Source organism: Electrophorus electricus, chromosome 26 (genome assembly GCF_041902795.1).
Source record: "Electrophorus electricus isolate QZ-2024a chromosome 26, ASM4190279v1, whole genome shotgun sequence".
NCBI classification, from domain to species: Eukaryota; Metazoa; Chordata; class Actinopteri; order Gymnotiformes; family Gymnotidae; genus Electrophorus; species Electrophorus electricus.
The window spans coordinates 10,071,772-10,099,118 of record NC_137522.1 but is presented as its reverse complement, the minus strand read 5'-3'; the positions used below and the strand labels follow the sequence as shown (position 1 = coordinate 10,099,118).

The 27,347-nt window shown below is 37.8% G+C and overlaps 5 protein-coding genes and 1 pseudogene across 10 annotated transcripts; 2 read left to right on the top strand and 4 right to left on the bottom strand.

Annotated features, from left to right (window-relative positions):
- Positions 1-958: 958 nt before the first annotated feature.
- Positions 959-2,494, top strand: glrx2 (glutaredoxin 2). 2 transcript variants are annotated; one of them, XM_081708285.1, is made up of 5 exons: positions 959-1,125; positions 1,254-1,404; positions 1,767-1,833; positions 1,924-2,100; positions 2,339-2,494. In XM_081708285.1, the coding sequence occupies exons 3-5, from the start codon at positions 1,768-1,770 to the stop codon at positions 2,492-2,494; spliced, it is 399 nt and encodes a 132-aa protein (XP_081564411.1). In that variant the 5' UTR covers positions 959-1,125; positions 1,254-1,404; position 1,767. The 2 variants fall into 2 exon arrangements, with proteins under 2 accessions (XP_081564411.1, XP_081564412.1); XM_081708286.1 differs by lacking the exon at positions 1,254-1,404 and having other exon boundaries at positions 959-1,124.
- On the top strand, positions 1,962-9,889 carry uchl5 (ubiquitin carboxyl-terminal hydrolase L5). 3 transcript variants are annotated; one of them, XM_081708284.1, is made up of 12 exons: positions 1,962-2,100; positions 3,257-3,299; positions 5,613-5,676; positions 5,755-5,860; positions 6,461-6,586; positions 6,830-6,891; positions 7,008-7,138; positions 7,434-7,497; positions 7,579-7,681; positions 7,770-7,883; positions 8,489-8,587; positions 9,086-9,889. In XM_081708284.1, exons 3-12 carry the CDS (start codon positions 5,648-5,650, stop codon positions 9,128-9,130), a joined length of 879 nt encoding a protein of 292 aa, XP_081564410.1. In that variant the 5' UTR covers positions 1,962-2,100; positions 3,257-3,299; positions 5,613-5,647; the 3' UTR covers positions 9,131-9,889. The 3 variants fall into 3 exon arrangements, with proteins under 3 accessions (XP_081564410.1, XP_081564409.1, XP_026873926.1); XM_081708283.1 differs by lacking the exon at positions 1,962-2,100 and adding an exon at positions 2,366-2,504; XM_027018125.3 differs by lacking the exons at positions 1,962-2,100; positions 3,257-3,299 and adding an exon at positions 3,330-5,182.
- Positions 9,890-11,581: 1,692 nt separating this feature from the next.
- On the bottom strand, positions 11,582-15,060 carry LOC113582392 (regulator of G-protein signaling 2-like; annotated as a pseudogene). The gene is made up of 4 exons (XR_014119997.1): positions 14,327-15,060; positions 12,074-12,163; positions 11,871-11,932; positions 11,582-11,740 (listed from the first exon to the last, which is right to left on the bottom strand). The product of XR_014119997.1 is annotated as a regulator of G-protein signaling 2-like (transcript).
- A 148-nt stretch (positions 15,061-15,208) lies between these two features.
- Positions 15,209-17,411, bottom strand: LOC113582390 (regulator of G-protein signaling 21-like). Of its 2 annotated transcripts, none has more exons than XM_027018127.3 (5): positions 17,198-17,411; positions 16,970-17,029; positions 16,627-16,688; positions 16,304-16,470; positions 15,209-16,206 (listed from the first exon to the last, which is right to left on the bottom strand). In XM_027018127.3, exons 1-5 carry the CDS (start codon positions 17,272-17,274, stop codon positions 16,018-16,020), a joined length of 555 nt encoding a protein of 184 aa, XP_026873928.1. In that variant the 5' UTR covers positions 17,275-17,411; the 3' UTR covers positions 15,209-16,017. The 2 variants fall into 2 exon arrangements, with proteins under 2 accessions (XP_026873928.1, XP_026873927.1); XM_027018126.3 differs by having other exon boundaries at positions 16,627-16,691; positions 17,198-17,403.
- Positions 17,412-20,928: 3,517 nt separating this feature from the next.
- On the bottom strand, positions 20,929-23,746 carry LOC113582373 (uncharacterized). The gene is made up of 2 exons (XM_027018108.3): positions 23,666-23,746; positions 20,929-23,178 (listed from the first exon to the last, which is right to left on the bottom strand). Exon 2 carries the CDS (start codon positions 23,167-23,169, stop codon positions 21,265-21,267), a length of 1,905 nt encoding a protein of 634 aa, XP_026873909.2. The 5' UTR covers positions 23,170-23,178; positions 23,666-23,746; the 3' UTR covers positions 20,929-21,264.
- A 1,804-nt stretch (positions 23,747-25,550) lies between these two features.
- On the bottom strand, positions 25,551-26,972 carry uts2d (urotensin 2 domain containing). The gene is made up of 5 exons (XM_035523410.2): positions 26,884-26,972; positions 26,572-26,673; positions 26,419-26,456; positions 25,962-26,055; positions 25,551-25,789 (listed from the first exon to the last, which is right to left on the bottom strand). The coding sequence occupies exons 1-5, from the start codon at positions 26,963-26,965 to the stop codon at positions 25,764-25,766; spliced, it is 342 nt and encodes a 113-aa protein (XP_035379303.1). The 5' UTR covers positions 26,966-26,972; the 3' UTR covers positions 25,551-25,763.
- Positions 26,973-27,347: the final 375 nt, after the last annotated feature.

Genomic DNA, 27,347 nt, shown 5'->3' with positions numbered 1-27,347 from the left:
TTCAATTCTTCTTTTTGAACGTGACTTATTGTTCCATTTGGCAGGGTGAATTCGGATAATCTGGGACATTTGCATTCATGGCATTTGGCAGACTCTCTTATCCACGGCACTTACAAAAACCTACAAAAGTGCTTTGTCATTTACTCATAGAAGGTATCCTAACAGGAACAGTAGGTTAAAGTTCAAGGTACCATTGAAATAGAATGCTGCTGAAATGCTGTTGGACACTTAAGCTCCAGTGTGTTTATTTCCTGCTCCATCAAAATTTTGACAACAAGACTTGTATTATACGTTTAGCATGGATGTCATGTAATTGAAATCCAATGCCTTCATGCAGTTGATGTCACAGAAAGGGGCAGGGCATGTCAGTCAGACGCTCCCCCCGTGAACTGCATGACAAGGTCAGAGACGTAAGATTCTGACAGAATTGATGTTAAGGATATAAATCTGTTTTAAGTAAGACAGCGTTCATAATTGTTATCAAAAGATTTTTGTTATCTATGCAAGCAACAAAATGTGTGTGGGGGGGTGATCTACTTTTTCCTAGTGTGGTTAGAAAAAAGAAAAAAAACATCTTTGATCTAATGTGTTACACATATATAGGAATAAGTCGCAGAATTTCAAATTGCAAAAAAAAAAAAAAAAAAAGTCCAGACTTCCCGAATTCCCAATTTTATTGTTGTTTTCCTTAAGTATTTGAAAATGAACGACTACTTATATAAGCTCTATACTGGTATATAGGTCTGTGACTCAATAACGATATTAGACGACTTCAGTTGGTTCAAGGTGACTAGAGTACAAAACTACATGCCAAGTAAATATTTTGTTGTCTTCTGTCATATTAAAGTATTAGTCTTAGTCTTAGTCTAATAGGCTAGCTGAGAACTAAAGTAAACGCTATAGAACTATGCGAAAAGGTGAGCCACCTGCACATGGAAGCAAAATGTTTGCTTCCGGGTCGCTGATGAAGCATGTTGCAGAGATTTGGGTGTATCAATGAACAAGCACACGGCTTGAATTGAAGGAAGCAATTAATTTCTGAGCATCGTGGTCTTGATTTAAAACATTAATGCTTATAAGAGGACGTCTTCACAAGTTCGGATAGGCGTACTGCCAAATTCAAAGGTCATTCTCTTCTTGACAGTTTACAATATTTTATCTCTAGCTAGCAGCGTGTCTTTATACTTGTTTAGTTAGCTAGGTTAACTCTTAAATCTATCTTATCTGCCGTTTTATTTTCGTTTATCTTTCAGTAAGTGCTACAAGAGCCGTCCGCTCTGGTTGGGGAAAGAGAAAATTTGACCCTCTTAAAACGTCGCTAGAATGTTGGCTGATGGATTTGACATTTGCAAAACTGACACAAGCAAAGTTTCCCAGCTAGCGTTAGCTAACTACAAGTACTGGGTATATTGCAGTTTAAATCTCCGCTTGCTGTTAGCCACCGCCGTTTTTCATAAACAGAATTAGTAACCAGAGCTTGCCAGATCCTTGGCAGTTTCCTGTGATTAGCTAACTAACTAGCTAGCTATAACACAACATGCAACTCGAAAAAAGTTTAGTTAGCTTTTGCTGTTTATATCTAAAATAGCTACAAGGCAGCAGATTTTAAGTGTTGTAACATTACATTTTTCTCTGTCTCTTTCTTGCATGTTTCGCTTACAGATCAGAGATTATCATAAGGTTAAAAATCAATCTATGGAAGTAAATGATTTTATTACTGCTTGTGCAGGCCTTTGAGTTAATCATAATGTATTTCATGTTTTTAGAATGGGGAATTTCACATCCTCTAATGCTGGCCGTTTATCAAGCACAGGATATGCGCAGTTTGTACAGGTTGGAATCTATTTCTTCTCTATTTATGAATGTAATCCGTGTTTTGTGTTTAGTCAACATGTTTTCTTTGTTTTGCTTTTGTCCATTTAGGATGTTGTGTCCCATAACTGTGTTGTGATATTCTCCAAGACAACATGTCCTTACTGCAAGATGGCCAAGAATGTTTTTAATGAAATAGGAGCCACATATAAAGTGGTTGAATTGGATGAACATAAAGATGGCAGACAGCTTCAAGACACCTTGGCACAGATGACCGGTGCCAGAACGGTAAGGAATGCTGTGTAATTACAGTACAACAGTCAATCTTGAAAGAAAAACTTGCCAAAAAACTTTGTAGCCCTTAAAAAATATAAGTGGTTAACATGCATTGTCAGTATAAACTTTAGGTTACTCTAGATGGTAATATAGGTATGCAGTTTGTACTAAATTTAGGTAAATGTATGTACAAGTAAACTTGTACATGTGAGTGTGTTTTGGGGCTGCCAAGCTGTCTCACTTATTTCAGGTACCAAGAGTCTTTATCAATGGACAGTGTATTGGAGGTGGTTCTGATGCACGACAGCTGCACCACCAGGGAAAACTGCTGCCGCTCATTGAGAAATGTAACCCATGCTGCTTGAGCAGTGCTCAAGAGGCATCAGGGAGTGGGCAGTCTCCTTGAATGATTTATGGTATATTAATTTTTGCACAACTCTCTTGTTGAGGCCAGTAGAAGCCAATAGATTTGTAAATCTGAGGTAACAAAACAAGAAGTGTTGTGGCTTTAGACAATTTCCAAACAGCCAATATTTTCTTTCTTTAGGTTATTTTGATCTAGAATTGCAACTGTAAGTTTCTTATGTACATTTATTTATTATTCTTAAATATGTATAAGAATAAGGTGTTTGTTTTGTTCTTAAAATTATAGATGTTAGATAATATCTATTTTATTATTAATTTTCTTACTAGTTTTCAGTGTTGTATAGTGTATAAATTAGTGTCTTTTCAAGAAGCTTGAATAAATTAATTTTGTATTGTCCATGCTCTAATGAAGATGGTTAACTGCAGTGTACACAGAAAGATGTGTATTCAAATAATTATAAATACACTAACCTTTGACTGCAGTGTGAGTTCCTAACTTAATTCGGATATCATTTGGGTTTCATAATGGGGTTCCCTACAATATACTTCAGGCTATATATTCATAGATACCAAGTTGCTACAACTGAGTCATGTGCTGTGCTAAAGAGGAAATACCGTTCTTTGTAATGGAAGAAATGTAAGATTTCTGAATCACTGAACTAATTGGTTCAAAAAATGCTTAACTGTTTTGAAACTCAAAACTGCACACTGCAGACATTGAGTGTGTGTGTGTGTGTGTGTGTGTGTGAGAGCATTGGGAAACAGTAAACAAAGTCAACTTTGTCATTCTTTCTCACCACAGACATGATGAATTATTGTTTCCAGACTAGACAGCAGGGAGTGAGGTGGGTAGATTACTCTCATTCATTCTTATTTATTTAATATATATATATACACACACACAGTGCACCTTGATATAACTTGGCAGTTTAAAAATGGTGGAAGGAGCAGGGAATGTGTCCAGTTTAAAGGGAACAAAGTTTATTCTTTAATATAAAGTATTGATACAGTAGGTTGTGCAATAGATAAGTGAAATAGAGCTGAGGTAACAGTTCAGTTACAACATGCAAGTGTCCATTTGGCCGGTCAGTTCAGTAGTCTGACAGCCTGCAGGAAGAAACTTCTAGAGCACTTGGGCTGGGTGTTCTGTAGTGTATATCCAAATGGGACTGTTGTAAACCGACTGTGTGAGGTGAGATGGATCTTTTCTAATGCTGCAGGCGTTCATTCCATGCTGTCAGAAAAACAACCCAGTAATGTAGAAGGAAGCATTTCCCACCCGCTCCACTACTTTCCTTTGAGGCATTGCTAACAACGTGCACTTGAAACTGTGTACCGTTTCCATTGTAGTACCATTGATGTGCAAGTGGTTGTGAGGAACTTGCATCATTCTGATTTGCGTAGTCTATCTTACCGACATTCAGAGAGTGATTGTTGTCCTTGTACCAGGACTCTAGCTGTCACCTCCTCTCTATAATGTCATTTTTGGTGATGAGGCCCAAAAATGTACTTGTGTGCAAGAACATTTAAGGTTATGGATATGTGGTGTGGTTATATAAGCTTGTAGTATTTTCTAAAGGTCGTGCCTTGTAATTGGCTGTTCTGTTGATATTGATTGGTATTAAGGAGGGAACTGCTGGAAGAAGGTAATCAGTGCTGCCTAAGCAGAGTAGGTTTTGTTTTTGATTGAAGAAGAAAACCTATCCCTTTTCTCCCAATTTATTTTTAATTGACACGATCCTTCTCTTTGTTGTGACAATTTGGTGGCACGTTTTGGACCACATGATCAGCACATGCAGCCTATTGATGGGTGTGGTCTCCGGGGTTGGTATAATGCAAAACAGACTTAGTTTCATGAAATGTGAGCACATTGTGAGTATAGGTGTGGGTGAGAGAGAGAGTAACAAATTGAAAGAAAGGTGTCCTAATGTTGTTTAGCACTTTAGTTCACATTACGTCTCATGACTTTTATTATCAGATTTCACCCTTACATCAAGACTACTTTGATTAGGAATGATATTTGTTGGATTTTTGGATTATTTTTAATGAGCACAAATTCGCTATAGCTTCTGCACTGTCAGTCATTCTACTCGTTACCCTTTGTTGGAAGTTGAGTGTTTAGATTTCACTACAATTTTTAATATCTCACCAGCATATATTGTGAGCATACACTTAGTAATAATGTCAGGCTGGTGTTTTAAAGGGGCTAACTTGTAGGCCTTTGCAGGAAATCATCTCAGTTTGTCTTTTAATGTTTTAAAAATAAACATCTGAAAAAACCTTGTATATTATTTTGAGATTACGCACTTTCAAATATGAAATATGAAACTGGAACATATACTTTCAAAGAAGAAACTGCGCCATTGAAAGGGATTCAGCATTTTCTTGGTTATCGGAAACGTGACCGTTTTAATTGACGGTAGAAATGGAATGTGACGATAAAGTGCGCCTCCACACAAGACGACGGCAGACTTGAGCCAGACCACCCAAAATGTCGCAACGAAGGAGCGATCATATCGAGAAGAATGCCGGGAAAATGTGCGTGTGAATGAATGTTTAGAAGTGTAAAGCTATTTTATTAGCACAGCGTAACAGCTCTTTGAACCGAATTACATGGTTTATTGTTCTTTGTTTAAATAATAAAATACAAAAATGTCGGGAAGTGCTGGCGAATGGTGTCTCATGGAAAGTGACCCTGGTGTTTTTACAGAACTGATAAAAGGGTTTGGTGAGCACTGCATGTTTCATAGCTGCATTAGCAAACTGTGGCTAATATAGCTTAGCTACCTAGCGCAGCATTGTGTTCAGCGCATCATATAGCTAGCTAGCGGTAACTAGCGAGCTTCCTGATGTTTCGTTTCTTAATGTGATGAAGGCATCATAATGTAAAATGAAATTCTAGTTATAATTTACCTGATGCACCGCTAGCCTAAATTAGCCATACCCACCCGTGCGCTCAGAGTGAATTTAGCTAGCTGCCTAACATGTTTGCTAGGGTAACATGATGGACCGTCCCAGAGTTCAACATGTATATAAACGAAGTTGCCTTGTACATGACATTAAGATAACATGCGTCAGGCCGTGTCTTTGCAGTTCATCTTAAGGTGTGTGTGTGCGTGTGTGCATGCGTGTTTTGTTTTTGTTTTTTTTTTTGCCAGGATGCAAAGGTGCGCAAGTTGAGGAAATATGGAGCATGGAACCAGAGAACTTTGAAAATCTCAAGTAAGGAATGTTGTATGGCGCAGGACAGAGTGCAGTGGTATCATAATAAAAATATTGATTGATTGTTATGTATTCTAGACCGGTTCATGGCTTAATTTTCCTCTTCAAATGGCAACCTGGTGAGGAACCAGCTGGTTCTATTGTACAGGACTCGAGACTTGACCAGATATTTTTTGCAAAGCAGGTGTGTATTCTGAAGACATTACTGTATCGTTGTGTCGCGTCTGTATATTAGGGCTGGTGGGACCTGCCCCCACCAGATGTCGCTATTGAGTCAGCCCATTAGCATTTGTCTAGCCAAGGGAGTGGCATGTAACACCAGAGACAAATACAGTGCACTTTTTATGGCCCATGGCGATGGCCCCATGCTACAATCTACCAATAAAATAAGAATAGCGTGACATATACATCAGGACAGTTACTATATCTGTGGTTTTTGCTGTTAGTCATGTTTAGCCTGCACTGATATGTTGCATTGGAGATGTTGATAAATTGCAGACCACAATGATCATACAATATTCAATACCTTTAGGTTGTTTAATGTGGTTCTATATAACAAGGTAATATGAGTTGGATTAAATTACCATTATTGGTGATGTCCTTCTGCTTTTACTTACTGCTGTGCTAAATTATGTTGACTTGGTGAATTTGTGCTGTTTCATTGATGAGGCATATGCTGTCCATGAAAGGTTTGCTGTCGCATCAAACAATCTGCAATATATAACCTACATTCACACAAATAAAAGGCCTGAAAACTTATTAATTTTGTTATTTGTGTTTTCAGGTCATTAACAATGCTTGTGCAACACAAGCAATTGTCAGCGTGCTGTTGAACTGCTCACATCCTGACATGCACCTGGGTGAAACACTGACAGAGTTCAGAGAATTCTCACACAGTTTTGATGCTGCAGTAAGTATGTCCTCTCTGTGTGTTATATTTGGACTTTCCTGACTTGTGAAGCATAATACAAGAACAGTTACAGTATTACTCAATAGGTGAGAAACATGTACACCCTTCCTGTCTTAAGATCTGACTTACAATTTGTTAAGGAAAGAGCTAACTGACAGAGAATGTTCTCTCTTCTAGAAACTGATGGATATCAATATGTTGCATTTACTTATATATGTGTTTGTCTCCATTTCCTTTTGTAAGATGAAAGGGCTTGCTCTCAGTAACTCTGAAGTGATTCGACAAGTTCACAACAGCTTTGCCAGGTGGCACAAATAGATATTATTTTCATTTTTAATATTTAACATCTTAAACCAGTAGAACTTACTAGAACATTGTTTAGAATGTCACCTATAAACAAGTTTGTTTCTTTTATCCACAGGCAGCAGATGTTTGAGTTTGACGCAAAATCATCAGCGAAAGATGAGGATGCATTTCATTTTGTGAGCTACGTGCCTGTTAATGATAGACTGTACGAATTAGACGGACTTCGTGAAGGACCTATTGACCTTGGTAAAGTGCCTGCACCTCAGGGCTATGTTTTACTTTCTCTGAAAAGATGAAACTGGCTGAAAAGTGCAATTAATTTGACACGTGCCAACTGAATTAATACTGACATTGTCATATGAAAAAGTGCCATTTGAAGAAACTCTAATTAAGGAAGACTTAACACCCTGTTACATCTTTTGGAAATTTGTTCTAGAGCGATTCAGAAAATGTCATGTCTGAATACAGATTAGTGGTTTTCTTCAACTGACTGGTGGTTTTCTGAACCGTGACTTTCTGAAAATAATTTGCAATTTTTCAGGTGCTTGCAACCAAGATGACTGGATTAGTGCAGTTCGGCCAGTCATTGAAAAAAGAATACAAAAGTAAGTGTCATTATAATTTCTACTCCATAGTATTAGGTTGCATTTGTTTTTGAACACACTTATTTTTCTATTGTTCATCAGGTACAGCGAGGGGGAAATCCGTTTCAACTTGATGGCCATTGTGTCAGATCGTAAGATGATTTATGAGCGTAAAATCGCAGAACTTCAGACCCAGCTATCAGAGGTAAGTACTCAGAGCCACTGTGTACCATTCTGATCATCAGCTGAAGCCAATTGGTTCATTTGAAGCAAGCATGCCCTTGTGATGACAGGAAGAGCCAATGGACACAGACCAGAGTGGTAATCTCCTCAGTTCCATCCAGTCAGAAATTGCCAAGTACCAGCTGCTGATTGAGGAGGAGAACCAGAAGCTTAAACGATATAAAGTATGTCTATATTTTCTCATTCATGTTAGATTGATTATCACAATCTTTCCATTTTAGTGAATTTGGGACCTTTTTGTGTTGTGTTTTAAGGAAAATGGCTTACAAGATATGAGATGGTACACTATTCCTGCATTTTCAAATAAACTGCACTGTGTCCTGTAGAGAAAAGATTAAGGTCAATTTGTTGAATATTATAGTGGTTTATTCTAAAGGGTATAATGAATATACATTTAGAAAGTTTTTAAACAACATTTGACAATTTCCAAGCAAGTAAAAAAAAGCCACACATACTGGCCTTCTGACATAGATGTGCATATGCAAATCACATCATGCGTTGGTCAGAGTTCACACCCTAAATGGAAAACTGACAAACTGGTGGTTTTCTCTCATGTGTATAACATATCTCTAGTCCTTCATTAAAGAGGAATGATTTTTCAATTAAAAAGAATGAAATATGACACAACTGTCTAATATGTATCTAATCACAGATGTTGATCTTGAATGGAGTAACTTAGGTTTATTGTAATAACCAGAGATGGATGTTTGTTTATTTTGTTTGGGGGTTTGTTAGTTTGTTTGTTTTTTTTCTGACATTTTGGTTCTAGATTGAAAACATTAGAAGGAAGCACAACTACCTACCGTTTATCATGGAATTACTGAAGACACTTGCTGAGTATCAACAGCTGATACCCCTGGTGGAAAAGGTACGTTTAAAAAGATTGTTTACTGGAATTATTTTCATTAACAGCAAAAAGAGTTTAGCATTGTATTACAACTAGTGGCTTTGTGGAAATTTAAGGTTACAGAATTATAAGTAACTGAAGAAAGAATTATGGGCTTTACATTATGTTTAAACACATTGTTTAACTAATATTTGTTATAGACCTTTTTGCATAACACTAGAAGTCAGTGATGTCTTAAGAGAGGAAGTACATCTCTCCTTTGACTTGTTCACAGGGTAAACCTGAGAGAAATCAGTACTCTCCTTAAAGTTGATGTCTGTGTGAATTGGTTATTTACAAAAATGTAATATTTTGCAGTGTTCCACGATAAGAGAAATGGTGAAAAACTATTGAAAGTTTACTTTTGCTGTATTGTAGGTATATACTTTTTCTGCCCCCTTATAAAGCGTCTTTACAAGACGAGGTGTTCAGAATAATTTATCACTCTTGGCTTTTTCTTCCTTTTCTTTCTTCCTTTAGGCTAAAGAAAAGCAAAGTGCCAAAAAAATTCAAGAAGCAAAGTAGTAATTGCACATTTGTCAGTCCTTTGTGTAATTTGCCAGGGAATCTGCTGGTATCCTTTCACCATCTGTACTAAGAGCACCTTCTAACATGAACTTGTGTGGTGGTTGCTGTTATATTGTTGAGAAGCATCAGTGCTTGCATGCAGACGGTCATTTAAATAAACCTGTCTTATTTTCATATAAATTCCATTGTTGTTCAGAAGTACTCTGGTTGAATTGTTTTTTTGTTTTGTTTTTTCCTTTCCAGTAAATAGGATAAAATCAGACTCTTGCGTTTGTCTGATTTTTAAAAAAAATTTTATTTATTTTATTTAATTTATCAGTATTACCATCTTTCTTCAAATGAATTTTCTGTAAGTATTAAAAGTTAAGCAATATTCATTTAAATCATGCTCAGACATGAAGAAAAGTGATAAACATGTCATGCTCATGCATGATGATAAATAGCTGTTATGCATCAAAATGCTATTTATTTATACAGAGCCTAAGAGGCTTTATAAAAGTGTGTAATAGAAAAAAAAAAACATGTAATTTAATAATCTGCTCAGTATATGGTTAAGAGAGCACATTAATAGTAAGCCGTCTGTAAGCGTCCAATAGTTCAGAATGCAGCAGCAAGGGGAAAGGTATATTTACCCTGGTTTAATTCAATTTGTACTGGTTACCAATTTGAGTTCCTCATTGACTTACAGAATCATTGAATTCTGCAGTTTAATTCTTTTGTTCTCCACTTTGTGGTCATAAAATATTGCCAAGTTAAGCTTATGCCTTCTGTTTTTCATTGAAGTGCACAGTATAATGACACAAATTTACATAGTGATGTGTACCTTTAGTTTCTATTTTTACCATGGGATTTATTTACCATTAAATGCTCCAGGAAATCCTTCCCTTGAATCCAGGAAAGTTACATATTTTGTGTCTAAGAGTAGAAAGTAGACACAGTCTAGGATTTGCTACCGTTATTTCAGCATACAATATTTGAATCAGTGTTGTTTTAAAGTGATGATTAAATGATTGTACAGCAATCGTAAATAAAATGTTATTAATCTGCATATATAGGTGAGGCACTGGGGGATGTAAAGCTTATAGAGGATCTCTGTGCAGTCTGTGTGTTTGTCCATGGTTAGAACAGTCGAAACAGAAGCCATGTCTGTTCAATATCAGAATTGCTGGTGAGATATACTGGAACGAAACGAAAACAAGGGCCTGCTGTTAGGGTTATTGCGTCTTTACAAACATCAATGACACTATAATACGTACATTATTAAATAGCTTTATAAAGTTTCGCACGGACCGGTTAATGGTACCTATAGGCAATGTTGTGATCTGTACCCTAAATAGAGCACTTTGGCCATACCAAAAGAAGAGCCTTTTGATTTAGGATCATTATATGCCATTCTATCTCTCATTCTGACCAGTATAATGTCTTACATGTCAATATGAAGACATTCTATTAATGCCTCTATTTTAATGTGTTGTACATATTTCTAATAGTTAGGAAGGTATATTTAGCAAATATTTTCCATGCATTACTTGTCTAAGTATAGTCAGGTTCTCAGTCACAGATCAAGCCTACTTCACAACTGAAAAACCTTTCCCATCAGATCATGCATTTTCATATTTAAATCTTGAAGAGAAAAAAAATCTGTTTGTGCCATCAGCCGCAATAAAATTAAACTATTCTGTAAAAAAATGTGTGGCATTTGTTAGAATCATGTATCTGTGTGTTGTTGGTATTTAAGTTTTATGAATTTCAGTGTTGTTCTCACAATAGCAGTGATGGCTATAAATCAACAAAGGAAAACCTTTTTTTTAAGTATATTTTATTCAAAATTAAATTTTCCCAAAACATAAAAGCTACATGGCTTTTTGAACCAGTCATAAGTATGTGGCCAAATGTAGTTGTGAATGACTACAAAATTCAGGTGTCAAAATTCATTCAAACAAATATTACAAGTATCTACAAATAGTTATATGCTTAATGGAGTTTTATGGTTTAGCTGAAGTACAAAGAACAAATACTGTTGATTTAGCTCTTTAGTCTTATTATATGTACACCTTATATAAATATCTTTTCTGCATTTCATTTGTTAAATGGATTAAATCTATTGGGGTCCCATGTCTCTCTGCACTCTGCCTGTTGCAAGCTGACATATCTGAGTGAAGAAAATGAGGGTAAGAGTTGTGCTCTATGAGGCTATACACTTTATTCTGGGCCACAGCAAAGCTTGACTGCATTGAAGACTGAAGATTTTGGATTTTGGAAGATTGTGTCTTTCGTCCAAGAAGATCTAAATATAAAGTTGCAAGAAATTAGTATATGCTTTATAACAAGTATTTGAATGCCATTTGAAGAATTACTCCCTAAAACGTCACGTGTTCATTAGATTTCAATACTAAAATCAAGTGCTGTACTGTCGCACCATATTACTTGGTGCCAAAGTCAATATTATCAGACCTCTTTGATGAACTTCTTGTAAATGGCTTTGGCTCTGGAAATGCGCTTTGATGGTGACTTGATCTGTTGAAACTCTTCGCAGGCCAGCCAGAACTCAATGTTCTCCTCACAGAACTCAAGACTTCATGAAGAGGCATAAAGCAGACGTCCCATCTGAAGTGGAGGCAAAGCAGTCGGAGAGAAACAGTGAGGCTTTTACCATGGCACAATGAACTGAGTCAGAGTGCTCCTGTCAGCATACCGACACCGATGCAAAAAGTTATAAAACCAAGATGGTACTCACATTTACTGCTCAGAAGTTTGTCCAGAGACTGGGCCCACTGGTGCACTTCCTTGGGTGTCAGGCTGTGTAAAGAGTACACACTTTATTTCTCACAGATTCTGTCACTACTTAAGGATTTACATCCATGCCAGTAAGTGTGAGAGATGTTAGCATGCTTACACACTTAAATGTCCTAGCGTTAACTGAAGCTGAGAAGGCCTCACCTGTATGGATTTGTGTGGGTTCTGGCTGGCTGTGCATGAGCAGAGCTCTTCTGAAAAATTCCTATTCTTGATTGCTGTTTTTTCTTGCTGCTAAATATACAATACACAACAAAAATACAAAAACATGAGCTAGAATGATTTTTGCACTGTTGTGCTAGTTTTTTAGCACTAATCATAAACCGCAATGCATAAACACAGAGTTAACCAAAAAAAAACACAGGATTTTTGCTCCATGACTAGATCAGAGTTAATCAAACATGTTAAGCCCTCTGTGGCACTCTCATGAAAGGTGCGTCTCATCTTTCCAGACAGTGCTGTTTGAAAGATCTCTTCTCTGTGTTTTGGAGTGGGACTTTTATACTGTACCAGAGCACTCCACACTGGGGGTGGAGCTTTGTCAGAAGAAGCCATGGTTTGATTGGTTATTGTATGTATCTAACCCTCATGTTTTAGTCTGTGAGAACACTTGGCAGTCACACCAGACTTTCCTGATTCAAGAAAAGGGTAATAAAAACATGACTTGAGTGTACTTCGGAAGGATTGGCTAGGATTGTCTAAATTTAGACAAGGAAATCTTATATAAATCTGGTCCTTATCTGAACAAGCACTTTCAAAACATTCACTTTTTAAGGGAATAGGATTTGTATATTCATCAATAGGTTTTCTCAAATGGGTTGGAGTTAAATATAATTAACACTATAGCTCTTGTGTCTAATGCAACTAAGCTTGTCTTGTCAAACGTTTGAAAAAAATAAAATAAATGCAAAAGTTGGGATTGTTAAACACAGAGTGGGTAGCTTTTCTTGCCGTTGCATGTTTACTTACATCACAAAATTTATACCATTAGTAATCATTATCTAAACATACAGAAAAAAAATTCAAAATTAATTAAATGATAGAAATTAAATGATAAAAAACACAAAACTGTCACCAGCACCCGGACAGCGCTGTTATGCTGTTATAATGCTGTTATAATTTCTTAGAAATTATGATAAACTAAACAAAACTGGAATGTTCTTAGCCAAGAAACTGGTTTTTGTTCTTACAGGAAGAATGTCCTATTTATAGAAACTCGTATATATTTATATCTCATTAGATTACCACTCATTTTTAATCCCAGGTATGAGTAATTCCTAACCAACAGCATTGTCCTCAGCCTTCTAACCACTGGCATGTTTTCGCTCATCTGGCTCAATTGATGCCTTCAGCTGGAGATTTGAGTGCGAGACCTGTACCAGCGGTGAGGTCATTTATGAGTGGCAGTACTATACTGTCATGGAAAATGATAGAATATGCATAGATATGAGACCACTACAGTACCTGCAAATTTTATTGTAATGAGAGCAAATTTTATTGTAATACATCACGTGTTAATCGGGTTTGCTGTACTTAGGCTACTAATAACTCTGTCAACAGTGTGTATTATATCTAAAGGAATTATTAATACTATATATATATATATATATTTTAGCCATATACATTAACCTTAGTACTTTATGTGTATAACTCAGATATAGTTACTGAATGCTTATCAGGTGCATGACTAATGATACTCACTTGCTAATCACCCCAATCTGAACATCTGAACATTCAAGTCATCTGTAATACAGTGACTTAAGGCCAGTTCCTGTTTGTTGTGTAATATGTCATCACTTTCCGCACTTTTCCGCCAGCCGGGCTGAAAAACACATTCTACTGGTGGTTTTACATTTAATGTTGAACTGTCTTAACAGGACTTCCATCTGATTGTGTACAGCACACCCTGCTCTTGATGCTTCACAGTCATGAGAGCTATCATATCTGTTATGATGTCCAGACACTAAATAACTGTCTGTCTTTTAAGTGGCTCACCCAGGCAACTATTGCCAAGTTTCCATGAAAACAGAAGGGGCTACAAATGCCTTATGAGCACTTCAGTTCCCAGAAATGAGAGATGTATCGAGATGTCTGTTCTTCAGGGTGTGAAGTATGCTACTGTATTTCTAGTTTTTATTGGAGTCTGTTCTTATACGGTAGTCTGATCACTGGAGAACACCCAGAGTAGAATATATATTCCTCTATGCACTCCTGTTTTCTTTTTCCTCAGTTTGGACAGAGCACTCTCAACCATTTCACTACGAGTTATACTGTGTATGACTATGTATGTGACAAATAAACCAAACTTGAAACTTGAAACTTGAAACTTGAGTAAGGGTTTTGCTTTTGAGATCATGTGGTTGTATCACCCACCTGTATTTTTAAATGTTTACCAACCTGAAATATGGCCAATATGTTGTAAACGTCAAGAATGCACAGCGGAAACGTGAAGAGAAAGACCAGAAAAGGCTCCAACTTTTACTCTTAAAATGGTTCTTTAAAAATGTCCATATATCCATTGTAGGTGGTAAATAACCAGTGTTCTTCAGAATGAACTTTGTTTGTTGGTTTTTGTATTAAGGAAGTTAAAAGAAATGCATTAAATTGCAACACTAATATGTTGCAATTTTTAACAATTGTTTTTCAGACTGCAACAGTTTTTTTTTTTTCATAATAGAATACTTCTACTTCCACTTATGTAGCTTTTATAATTGTTTCTTTGCTGATGGCAACCATTACTGCCATTCCAAGACTAAAAAGCAAAGAACATTGTCATGTCCTGCACCAATCAACATGTCAAGTGATTTTGTTAAAGGCCATGGAGTAAATAAAGGTCTATGTCTATGTTCCCTTTTTGTCACCATTAGGTGAACACAAAGTAAAAATCAGTGTTAATCCTGAAAGTCTGAAGTTTTGAACTCAAACCAAAATATCTGAAGGCACTTAGGGCTATTTAAGTGATCACAGAGTTCTGACCAGCAGTTGTTAGATTTGATGGATGTGCAATCACAAAATTCTTTGAATTTCAAGACCTCATGACAAACACCAATTTTTGCCCAACATGCTGCCCTGCATCTCGTGAAGTCTTTTCTTTCTTAATTCCCTGTTTTGGGGGAACTGAAAGTGGACTGTTCCCTTTTCTTGGGTAATTGCTTTAACAGAAAATGTGAGATCAAACCTGTCTGTCCCAGTGCACAAACCAGCTGACAGTTAGTGGGTGACACTATTCATGTAAAAGTAGAATGCTTTCTGTTAAAATATTGCTGGTGTTCAACCCTGTTTGCTGATTGGAAGCAGTCAGCCATTCAAAATTTTATTTAATCATCTGATAATTAAATTTTCCACTGCAACACCAAACCATTGGTTCTGGGTAATAAATAGTCTGTATTACATTTGCATTTAAATTAAACAATTGAGCATTCTAAGAGGTTGAATAAACTGAAAAGATAAAACTTCCAACATCCAAATCTGTTGTTGTTTCGGGGAACATTTTAAGATGTCTTCACTGTGTCTGATTTTTGCTTTTTCATTGCAGTAGTCACAATGATGCATCATTTTAATGCAATAGAGCCCTGTGGCCTTATTGCATCAATTCTAAGTTACGACCAGTTGTTCAAAAGAGATCAAGATCATCCCTTTCACATATTTAATAGTCTATTTTGTCACTGCAAAGTGCCTCTCTGCTGAAGACAGTAAATACTGTGATCAGATACTAGTGTTCTGCTCACTCTGCCACTTTGCTAACCACCGGATGGTCTTAACCCTAATCTTTATCTGCACAGGAAGTCTTTCCAAGTGAGAGGGTGCTTTTTTCTAGGGTTGACTGCAGACTTGCTGCACATTTAATATGCTTCCTGGATTTGTTTTCATTTTTATATTTAAAAATATATATATGCTTTAGAGTACAGCATAGCTACACTTCTTGACGTTCTCGTTTGCTGACATGTAAGAATCAGAGTTGGGCTGCGAGCCAATGTAGTGGGGTCATTTGGGGGTCTTCATCTCCATCTATTTGAGAATGAGTAGTGGGATCTCTGGAGAGGACCTCTTTATTCCAGTTTTAGTGTTGGTAGCACTTTTCTGTCCACTCATCCACAGGCAGCCTCGGCAGTGAAGGAATCCAGAAGAGTATTGTACATCTCAGACCTCAAAAACCTGGGGTAAGAGTCTCTCTCCATGAGCCCGTACACAATTCTCTGGGCTTCATCGAAACACTGGGCTGTTGGGCTTTTCACATTCCTCTTGATGTTCTCCCGTGTCTGGTAATCAATGTTAATCTGCAATGCAAATCCAAAACTGTAAACTATAGATACTTCAGTCAGACCATGATGCAGATGGGAAGAATTTTAAAGGGGTTACCGGGATGCCACTTACCTCTTTAGGGGACTCTTCTTTTACAAACTGCCCATAGATTTTCTTCGCTTTTGATGTCATCCTGAAAGATGACTTCGTTTTCTTATAGTCCTCACATGTCAACCAGAACTCTATGTTTTCATCGCTGTATTCTGCTTTAAGGAATGTGCGGAATGTAGCCAGGCCATCTGAGGTGGCAAATGGGGACACTTTCAATTGGACAGTATTCTACATGCAATCCGTGTCCTATTTGTTTAACCCTTTGTTAAGTAAGAGTAAAGACAGCAACAGTAATCTCTTTCAAGCAGCTAATGAGCACCATGGAAGAATAGGGAAAAGCTTACATTTTGACTCGAGGAGCCGCCCCATTGACTGGGACCATTGCTGTATGTCCTCTAAACTTAGCCTGCTGAGAGAAGAGGACTATGATGAACTATGATGGACTATAATCATTTAGATATTCAGTTTAGAAGCAGCAATTTTTACATAAAGACATCAAGATCACATAAGGTCAAGAGTAATGCTCTGTTTGCGTTATGACACTCTTCGTACATCCATGGTTCACACTAACTGGATGCCTTCTGTTGTGACGAGGCTGTAAACATCTTCAAAGCCAGCACAAATGTTCCTGTTCCATACTGTCTTCGCTTTATAGTACATCTCAGAAACAACTGATTTGATTCTTACCTCTCAGGAGCAGATGAGTGGAAGAATATATATTGTAGTCGGCACATGAAGTTTTTTCCACTATGGAGAGAAAGTCAGCTGTTGTCGGTAATTCACTCTTCACACATGCATACCTATGCTACAGCATGCAGTGAGACCATGCAGCCTCTGATGTATATTCCATTTTATGGAGGCACACATCGCAAATAGCCGAAGATTCTGTACGACCGTAATCAATTCTACACTTACAGGCTCTGGCTTCTCTTGTGGTCATCCATGTCCATATGGAAATGCTTAACAGGAGGTACAGTGATTAGGCTAGTCATGTTCAAGAAGATCCGGGGACGGTTGGTTTAGAATACTGAGCTCCACAGCATGGCAGTCCCGTTTGTGGTCTTATTGCACTTGGCAACTCAACAGGTCTCCCCGGCATCCGCCTTTTCTATATATGCTGCGGTTGCTAAGGGCTGGTGACACTTGCGAGGACTTAGCAAACCACAGCAGAGAGGAAGCCCTCAAAGCACCACCCCTACCCCGTCATACTGCAGCCTGTCTGAGGCCAGTGCTGCTCATGCACTCAAAGCATGCACTGTTTCACTGTATTTTTAGCCATGTAAATGCATGTGTGCACAGTGAAATAACAGATAAGCAAATGCCAACTTTGCCTGCTTTGTTAAGTGCCCCCTTTTTTCCACTGAGGTGACATATTTAAATGACCATTTGAGTGGCAGCATCTTTATGTATGCAGCAAAATCTAATTTGGATAAGTCAGGTATTTTTGTGCAAAGTGAACTTATATAGTCCTTAGCCACAATATAGTTGTATAACTTTTTCACTGGATTATCCCTTGAGTGGTACACACCTCCTAAAATTCTGTTCCCAACCTAGGGATTGAGGATGATTTATAACATGCATACACCAAAGTGACTAATTGCATGTTTAGTAAATCTTGCTATATCTTTTCACTGGTTGACGGCACTACAGGCATCAGTATACACACAATAAAATCAGCCATGCTGCAGATCCAAACCTGGCCCTAGGCAGTGCCAGATGCAACATGGATCAACCATGGTAAGCAACTGAGCAATTCTCTGCCTGAGAAAGTCACAGCGCACAGTGTATTACTCATTTCCCATTTGCTGTCATGGCAACAGTATTCTGGCAGAGGTAGACAGTAGCAAATTGTGTGAGTGATTGGTATGTCATGCCTGCTATGGACCTGATTAAAAATGGTTGGTGAGACCTTCATGACCAATTAGGGATGTCCAGTGAGGACCCCGCCCCCGCCCCAAAAAAATGTTTGTAAGGGCTTTCATCAAAATGTGTTCACTTCCCAACACACAATGAATCTTGTGCAAGTTCATTTCCTTCATATTTCAGTGTCCTACCTCATAATGTTGCACTAAGCATAGGGCTGTACGTACAGATGGAGCCTTGTCAAATGACAAGCCTGAAGTAAACTTACATTGGCACTCACTTTGGAATGCAAGAAATGGTTTTAGGATTCAGAAAAATATTATTTTGCAATAATTTAAATGATGAATTTGATGATTAATGAATTTCTCTACTCCACAGGAGTTAAGAAACAAATCCTTTACATTACATTACATTGTGCATTATGATTGTGATAAACATGAAATCACTCTTAATCCAATAAATGCTTGATGTTTTCATTAACTGCGGTAGTATTGTGTTCAGTGGGCAGCTAAATGCCAGTAATCAGATAAGATTAGAAATGCATTATAGAAATGCATTATTATAAGAAAGAGATGCATTATAGGTGATGTGCCACAAATTAGACTGCTTATAATGCCCACATTGCGGGTGGAATTTGAGGTCAGTCCGACTAGTTATTCTTAGCACTGCAAAATTTCCTTTTTAAGTTTTGGACCTCAGAAACATGGCCATTTTCAGACGAGAGCCAAACAGCGGTGGGGCTCTTTTTCATGTTTAATAACACTGTCATGAGATTAAACTGAATCAAAACAAAACCATACACATGTACAGGCATACTCTTATTCAAAGTAAGTTCTCAGCACATAATTAATCAACGTCATGAGACCTCTATATATAGCCTCACTGTTGTTTATGTTTGCAAGCTGGAAGCAGTTTTTAATTAGTATCACCAAACCATGACACCCCATTGCTCTTGGGTAAGTGAGAATACTAACAGTAATGTTTTTTCCTATAATTAATGGTGGACTCATTAATGAAGAGACTACTAAACGTGTTATTATATATATGTAAAATCGATTCTAGTAACAAAAAACTGTTTTGTTTTTTTTTGTTTGTTTTGGGGTTTTTTTGGGGGGGGGGGTTATGTTTTCCTACAGTTCATAATTGCAACCCTTTTCTTGAGAATTTGTGCCATATGTCTCTGGCATGTCTTTTTTAATTTATTTATTTACTTTTGATATGTCACATTTTAGGGTAGACTATTCATTTACATATAGAAGCTCCATCACACATGCTTTCTGTTCTCCTCAGTAATTTCCCTCAAGCCACGTGCATGAATTCTCTTCCCAAAACTTTTTGAATTTATGCTCTGATATGACGTCCATTGTTTTTTAATCTCCCTCAAGAATCCCACTACCTTTTGGAGGAAGGTAAATACAGTACACCTCAGTACACAGTAGAGATTTTGATAGGCTACAGACTTTAGGAACCTGGGAAAGAAGTCTGTTTCCATCAGCATATACACATGTTTCTGGGCCTCATTGAAACAGGACTGATCGGGATTCTCTATGGACCTATTGAGCTCACTCGTGATGGTCAGTGTTGACCTGCAAACACCACTCACATATGCAATGAGTGAATTACCTCTGAAAATGACCTGAGTAACATGTCTGCTGAATCCTAAAAAGACAATCTGAATAATTAGTTGCTTGTCATATTTACAGAGAACCTGACTGTCCTTTATAGCATCTGTGGCTCAGATTACTATGTCACCTCTTTCTGCACTGTGGCACCTGGAAAGGCCTCATAAATGCTGCTCTTCTGGGGAGTATGCTTGGCAAGGCTTGGCAAGGTGGAGTCCTTGTATTGTCTGCCCACCAGTGTGCAGAAAGTCAGGAAAGGTGTTGGCATCAAAAAAAAAAAAGGCTTAAAAAGCCTTTCAATAGTCTTAAGGCTGCACTTACAACCTCCAATAATACCCTCGGATTTGTCTTAAATGAGTCTTACTGCTGCAGGCTAGGAAATAAGTGTAAAAATAATCATTTACAATGCAGTCTACAATGTTTATCCAAATGTGAAGATTTACCAGTGGGATTATTATCAGGGTTTTTTATTTCAATTAAAGTTATATAGTTTTAAGGAATATATTTTTGTCTAAAACATGAGCAATAAACTCACCAGGAATCAACATTGAATGTGTAAGCCATTTTCCAGAATAAATCTGATATCTTTCCTCTTCCTTCAGCTCAGATGAGTATCATCTAAAAACAAAAAGGAAATTCTTGTACAGTGATATTTCTGTCTCTGATGTCATGTGACGTGGTATTATGTACTGTCACTTTTTACGATGATGTTATGATAGAGATATCTGTGAAAAGTACACTGCACTGGACTGGTATGTAAATCATTTACACCTTGTCAGGTTAAGATCTAGCAGGTTAGTGATGTGTCATCTTATGTCTGGGCTTTCAGAGCTAGAATCTTAGTCAAGTAGGAGTGGCAAAAACCAGACAAAGGTGCCTCATAAGAAGCCAGTTCACTGAGAAGAAGATTATTATACTTTAATAATCTGAGCAAAAGTGCTATTGATAAAAGGGCAAACTATATTATTATACATCTGTATTTGTATTATAAGCTCTCGTTCTCTCGTGCTCTTTGATTTTAAGGCACAGTGTGTTAGGTTTATATTTGTCTCCATATTCTTTCCAGGGAAGTTTCCTTTCAGGCTTTCTTTGCATGCATTGTGTGCATTGCGTCTGTCTTTCTGTTATCTGGGATATACGACAGATCAATTTTATTTTACTGCAAAGAAGTTATTTTATTTGCTGTTACAGTCAGAAATGCAATTAAGACATATAAGTGACAGACATGAAGAGGTAAACAACATTTATATATACTTTGGAGATGGAGTTCCTAGTTACTGAATAAACATTTTATACCCATGTGCTCACTTTAGTTACCAATTGAGCATGAATCATTATTTATATTAAAAAGCTGCTATAACTATGTTGCTATAATTGATTAGACTCACAAAATTAGAAGAGTGGTCTTCAAGCAGATATGAATCAGTCAATCACAATACTGATAAATGCTTAAAACAGAAAAATAAACTATAGTGTAGACACAACATGAATAATGTGCTACAGTTTGCCTTTCAAACTTGGCAGTCTTTTAACTATTATGTTATTTCTAGTAACAGTCATACCTAATTCCCACATAACCTTGTTAAGCCGGTATAATTCATAAGCACAGGCCACAATTAGAATAACACCAGTGACTACGAACGCAACATACAAAGACATCAAGAGTGTGTTGTAAAGTCCAGGATCAGGCACTGTCCACAGGTACACCCAGCCTAGATGCCGGTTATTATGAACTATGTCAGGACTGTTATCTATCACCACTGTGTCATAAAATGCTCTGGAGATGCCTGACTCGGTGTTGACATGAAATACTTTGGTAGTTATAGGAGATGATGGAGAACTGTAGAGAGCACTGTGGAGTGAACGAATTTGTGTCAGAACAGTGTTAGGCCCACTCGTGGATGTATGAGGTTTTGTGGTAATTCCTGTGATGGTTGAGGACAGTGGGAGAATTCTTTTTAGAGGAGTCGCTGCAGCAGTGGCGGGAGGAACATGACACTGGACACTGGCGTAGGTTATTGATACCAGGGGATGGTTTTTCAAGTAGTAAGGTTCATGGCATACTACCACATCCAGATCGGTGACCAGCTTCTGGTTTTCACTGATCCATTCAACAATGTCCAAAATTCTGCATATGCAGTTCCACCGGTTCCCTCCAAGGGTAATGGACTGCAGCACATGCGCACTTGCAAAAACATTTCCTGTGATGTACCTGAGAAGATTGTTACCCAGTTCAAGTTCGGCCAGATTTTGGAGATTTTGAAAGATTGTGGTTGGCAGGGACTGAAGTTTGTTGTTACTGAGTAGTAGGATCCTAAGATTGGTCAGGGTAGAAAATTGATCTTCATGTAGACTCTGAAGATTGTTGTTTTTTAAAGATAGCTTTTGGAGATTGGGCAGGCAGCAGAAGAGGTGCTTAGGCAAAAAACTGAGTTTTTTATTAAAGTGTAAATTCAGCATCCTGAGGCCAGTCATATTTGCAAAAAGGTTCTGTGGCACAGTGGTAAGATTGGTATCATACAGGTAGAGCTCTTGGAGTCTTGGCATATGGCCCACTAGCTGGTCTGGCAAAGATAGTAGAGGATTCTTGTATAAAGTGAGCTTAGTAAGGTTGGGTAGATAGTAAAGGCTCTCACCTGGAATATAGCGTAGTTCATTTCCAGACAGTGTCAGTGTTAGAAGGGCAGGCATATGCCAAAAGACTCGTGGAGGGATTTCTCGGATTTGGTTCCTATGCAGCATCAGAACCAACATTCTATGCAGATGATCAAAGCAACCTTCTTCTAGAGTCTCCAGCTGGTTTAAGTATAGCAATAGTGATTTGAGGTGCATCAGGTTGTGAAACACCATCTGGGGGAGCTTTCGCAGTACATTTCCAGCCAAATTCAGAGATATCAAATTTTTCATGTGTTGGAAGACGCTGGCATCCAACTTCGCAATTTGGTTTTTGCTAATGTCCAGCTCGATGAGATTGGCCAGCCCTTCAAACGTGTCCATGCTGAGGGACGTCAGCAGGTTCCCATTCAGGTGCAGCTGCTCCAGGTTTCTCAGCCTGATGAACACCCTGGGGGGAAGGACAGTGAGGGCATTGGAGCTCAGCTTGAGGGAACGAAGCTGAGGTGCACTGTGGAAGGCTTCAGGGTGGATGGTTCTAAGAGAGCTGTGGGTGATGCCCAGTCGCAGTAGCAGCGTGAGAGACTCAAGGCTTCGGGCATTAAGGATTTGAATGAGAGTAGCGTTAAGAATCAGGCGGACGGTCTGGTTGGCCTTCAGTGGTGGTATGTCAGTGACAGGACCTCTGCATTTGACCTCTCCATTTGGCTCGCACAAACAGCTACTGGGGCAGAGGAGACCAAGGTGGAGGCTTAGTGCCAATTGGAAAAGAAGGAGGATGAACCACATGGTTTCAGGCTGCCAAGGAGCACATACATATGTCAGTATAGACGTTTAGACCACAGGACAACATTTAACATCTGGCATATGTATTACTGTGATTATTGTCTGTTTATTTTAATTCAAAGTATTTTTCAATAAATTCAAACATGAGAAGCCTGAAAATAAAACCTGTTCTGTTGGGCATCAAACTACAGGATGATTAAAAGTTGCAAATATAGTATTTGTGTTCTTTATATTCTAGTGATTGTAATAATAATGATCACATTGGTAAGGTATGTTATGCTGCATCAGTAAGACACACTCATACAGAATAAAAAGCCTTGAAACATTTCATATAAGATGAGGGCTTTAAAATTAATGTACTTTCTAAATTGATGCAGAAATTCTATCACTTGGAATATTTAGACCTATACAAGTATCTTTTATTCAGTAAAATCTGAAATAAATACCTTAAATAAACAATACCTTAAATAAGCGAAGTAATAAACAAAGTTCTGCCTACCTCTCATAAGCTTCTCAGAATGTCTAATTGGAAAGAATCAGCCACTGCTTTTTAAAAAGTCATTGGGTGGGAGTATTTCCTTAAAACTTATCTAAGGACATACAGGAGGCCACATGGAGGCCTGCATCTGCTCCGATGAAAAGCCTTACACCCCCCTCTTCCCATTCTCTCGCATACACCACACCATCCATTTTATAATGAATATGAATAAATGAATTTGTCAGCAGATTTCACTACTGGCATTATATCTGTGATATCAGATACTGGAAAAAAAACTTGGTAGAAACTGAAAAATAGGACATGTAAGTACATGAACAGATCTCTGTACACAGGGTCATCCGACCATCCAACTACAGCAAGATTTGTGCGCCCCCCGCTCCATCTGTCTGTCTTGGTATCCACATATGAGTCATCAGTCTCATTTCTGGCCTCTTATGAGCATTATTTGTCAGTCCTTTCAATTCCCAATGTTCCGGGAATGACAGCTGACAGCTTGGCACAGTGTTTTATACCAAACACACAATCAGCCTCAAGTTCAGTTCCTAAGCCTCCTTCATCCTTTTTCTTTCACTTCCCCTCTATTTCCGTGTGCCTCTTGTGACATTGTGGTTGTTTGTGTATGATAGAGTTCTGTCTGATGCTAAGCCACAGGCAGTGACTCAGCTGCCATTAGCTGGCATAAACATTAAATGTGTGTGGAGACCTTTCACATCCTTTTATTTGTTTTCCATGGGTATGAGTTTAGCAGAGAGCCTTAATCTGAGCCCAAGAAAAGGAACACAGTATTTATAATGTTGGTGACAAGCTTGAGGAATACTTTAGTTGGACACACTGTTTGGTCAAAAGTCATTTAAAACCTGGATAGTATGAACAGTATGTGGATAATGCTTTCTTGAATTCACTGATGACAGTATTATTGGGTAGTAATATTTTAAATACGTGTTTATTACTCCCAGTGGGAGGGGTGGGTGTTACACACCCAAGTCAAGTAAGCAGCTAATCATAAAAACCTTAATGAGTTGGATCGGGTGTTTTAGAATAAGGCAAAATCTGTGATGCTGTGGCCCCCTAGGGCTCGGGGTGAGAAAACTATTTTATGTGGTGGTATTAAAAAGATTTCTTACATATGATACCTATGCTTTTGGGACACATGAACCACAGAATGTGGTCTTCAGGACTCATCTGTACACATGGGAAAAATTAATATGAGAATTTTGTTAAAGTACTTTTCATTTTGAAGTGTAAAGAAATAGATGCGTGCCTTAAATTCCTGTGCAGCAAGATTAATTAAGACTGGAATATTTTATTAGATTTTTTACTAATACTCATTTATATTAATATGGCAATATGTTTAAAGAGTGAATTTGTAGGTGGGACATTTAAGCTGAGTAGCAATGCAGCATCTCGTCCTTCATATTTTCTTCTACGGTGACGCGCTCGGTGGATCTGCGGAGCGATTGCAGCTGGTCTAATGCTGCCTGGTTTTCTCTGTAAAAACCCTTGCACAAAATAAACCAGTGCAGTTTCCGTCATGGTCCTGTTTCGTTCAACACAATGCAAAGTGAAGCTATGAAAGAGCTTCGGATTACACAACATTTCACGAACAATCATAATACCATTTCAAATGAATAAAAATATGTTTCGAAAGGGTTTTTTCCCCTCAGAGAAGTGCTCAGAGAAGTTTCGAGGTGTCTGACACCAGCATGCCGAGAACTTTTACGTTCAAGGTCAGAATTTATTTTTGCCACTAGAGGGAGACGAGATCACGTTAAATGATCGCTTTTTTCATGCACAAGTGGTTTATAAATAGAGCAATAACTGAACAGCATTTTACATGTTCAGAGATCAACATAGCTCTGGCAAGAGAGTAGACGCGTGCTTATTTTGAATAGAGATGGGTCCCATATTTAATTTACTTTAATTATTCAAGTCAATGACACTAATACAAATTGCTCTGGTAAACAAACACAAATACATGTAATAATTCACAGTGGGCTTCTACATATTGTTCCTCTGTTCTGTTATATATCCACGTTTCTCTGCTATAGTGATCTTAAGGCAGTAGATATTTAAAGTCTTCTTCCTTCAAATGTAGAGGTCATACACAATACTTCCAAAAACATGCTAAAAGGACAAAAAGAAAATATTTAAGTGACATACTGGAAATCCTCTGTCAAGTTAGGAATATTGCTTAGAGATTATTCTAAAATAGAATACTATGGACACTATATTACTGTTTATATAATTAAGTAGATTACATTTTACAATTTTACTTTTTAAGAAGAGTCTCTCTCACCCTCTCCCCTTTTGCTGGGCAGAGGAGTCTCTTTCTCCAGTGGCCTGGATGCCAGCTGCTTCTCCATGTTCAGCTCTTCTCGCAGGGCTTCCACCTGAAATAGGCGTTCACTACACTTAGCCTCGTAAAGCAGAGAACATATTATCCAGCCTTGGGTGAACAACTCTTGCGGGTAAACCTATAATCAATTGGTTGATCCTGGTTCTCTCAGGCTGAATTTAAACCTGCAGTATGCTCAGTAGATCAGGCGTGATTAAAAAGGGAGGCAGTGTCTGCAGATACAGTTATCGGTTCCTGCCTTAAACAACCACAAATCATTCCTTTAACAAAGCAGAGAAATCAGTCAGTAAAATCATATGCTGTGGTACACTTGGAACAAATACCAGTGGCTGGATACAGGCACCTATTCATACAAGTATTTAAAGGAAACCTCTTTTAACTTCTTTTAACCTCATACCTCTTGTAGCTGTGCAATCCTGATGGCCAGTTCAAGTCCTAAATGAAAGATGTGTTTAAGTTGTTAAAATATGTTGGTATACAGACTATAATGTAGTGAACACCATACTGTATCTAAAATGTATAATGTGAAGTGGTTTATGCAATGCTATACCATTGTCATCATCTTGGTCTGAAATTATGTTTTTATGCAACAATAAAGCAATAATTCTGTTCTGGATACTTGAATCATCCTTTGATTGAAAACCCTGGTTTCCTGCAAATATAATGCAAATAAAATACATAATTAAGTCTGATTCATTTTAAAATGTGGAAGCTAACATTTTTTGACATGCACTAAAGATGAAGAAAAACAAAAAATGTTTGGGGGTTTTTCGTAGGTAAGTGCAGACTGTAATCTATTCTATAAACAAACAAATGTAAAACCAGTAATGTTTTTACTTACCAGTTGAACATTATTACTCACCAGGGCCAATGAGGTTTCTGCATTGTACAGTAAGAATGCCATGCAGAAGCAAAAAGGCAAGGAGTCCAGGGCGAAGGTTCATGGAAGGAATTCTGTCCATGGCACTAAAGCAATGCTCTCAGCAAGGGCTGCTTCTCTCTGACCAATGGGTCTTCTTCACAGTCCTTTTAAAGCACTACTTTTAATCAGGTGCTCCCAAGTGATATATCATCGCAATGCATCAATACGTTGATGCCGTTGTACATTTTGTCAATGGACCGTCTCTAGCACTGGGTCCATGTCACTGCCTGACAGATAGGAATGATGATCTGATGTCAGCATCAAGGTCAGCAGCCTGTATCAGTCAGACCAAAATAAAAGCAGCAATTTTGAAGTGAACATTAATCAATAAGGACTGTTATTTATGTGCATGCTAGTCATCAGTGAGGATACGAAAGCCTTCCTGACACTGTTCTTTTCAATTT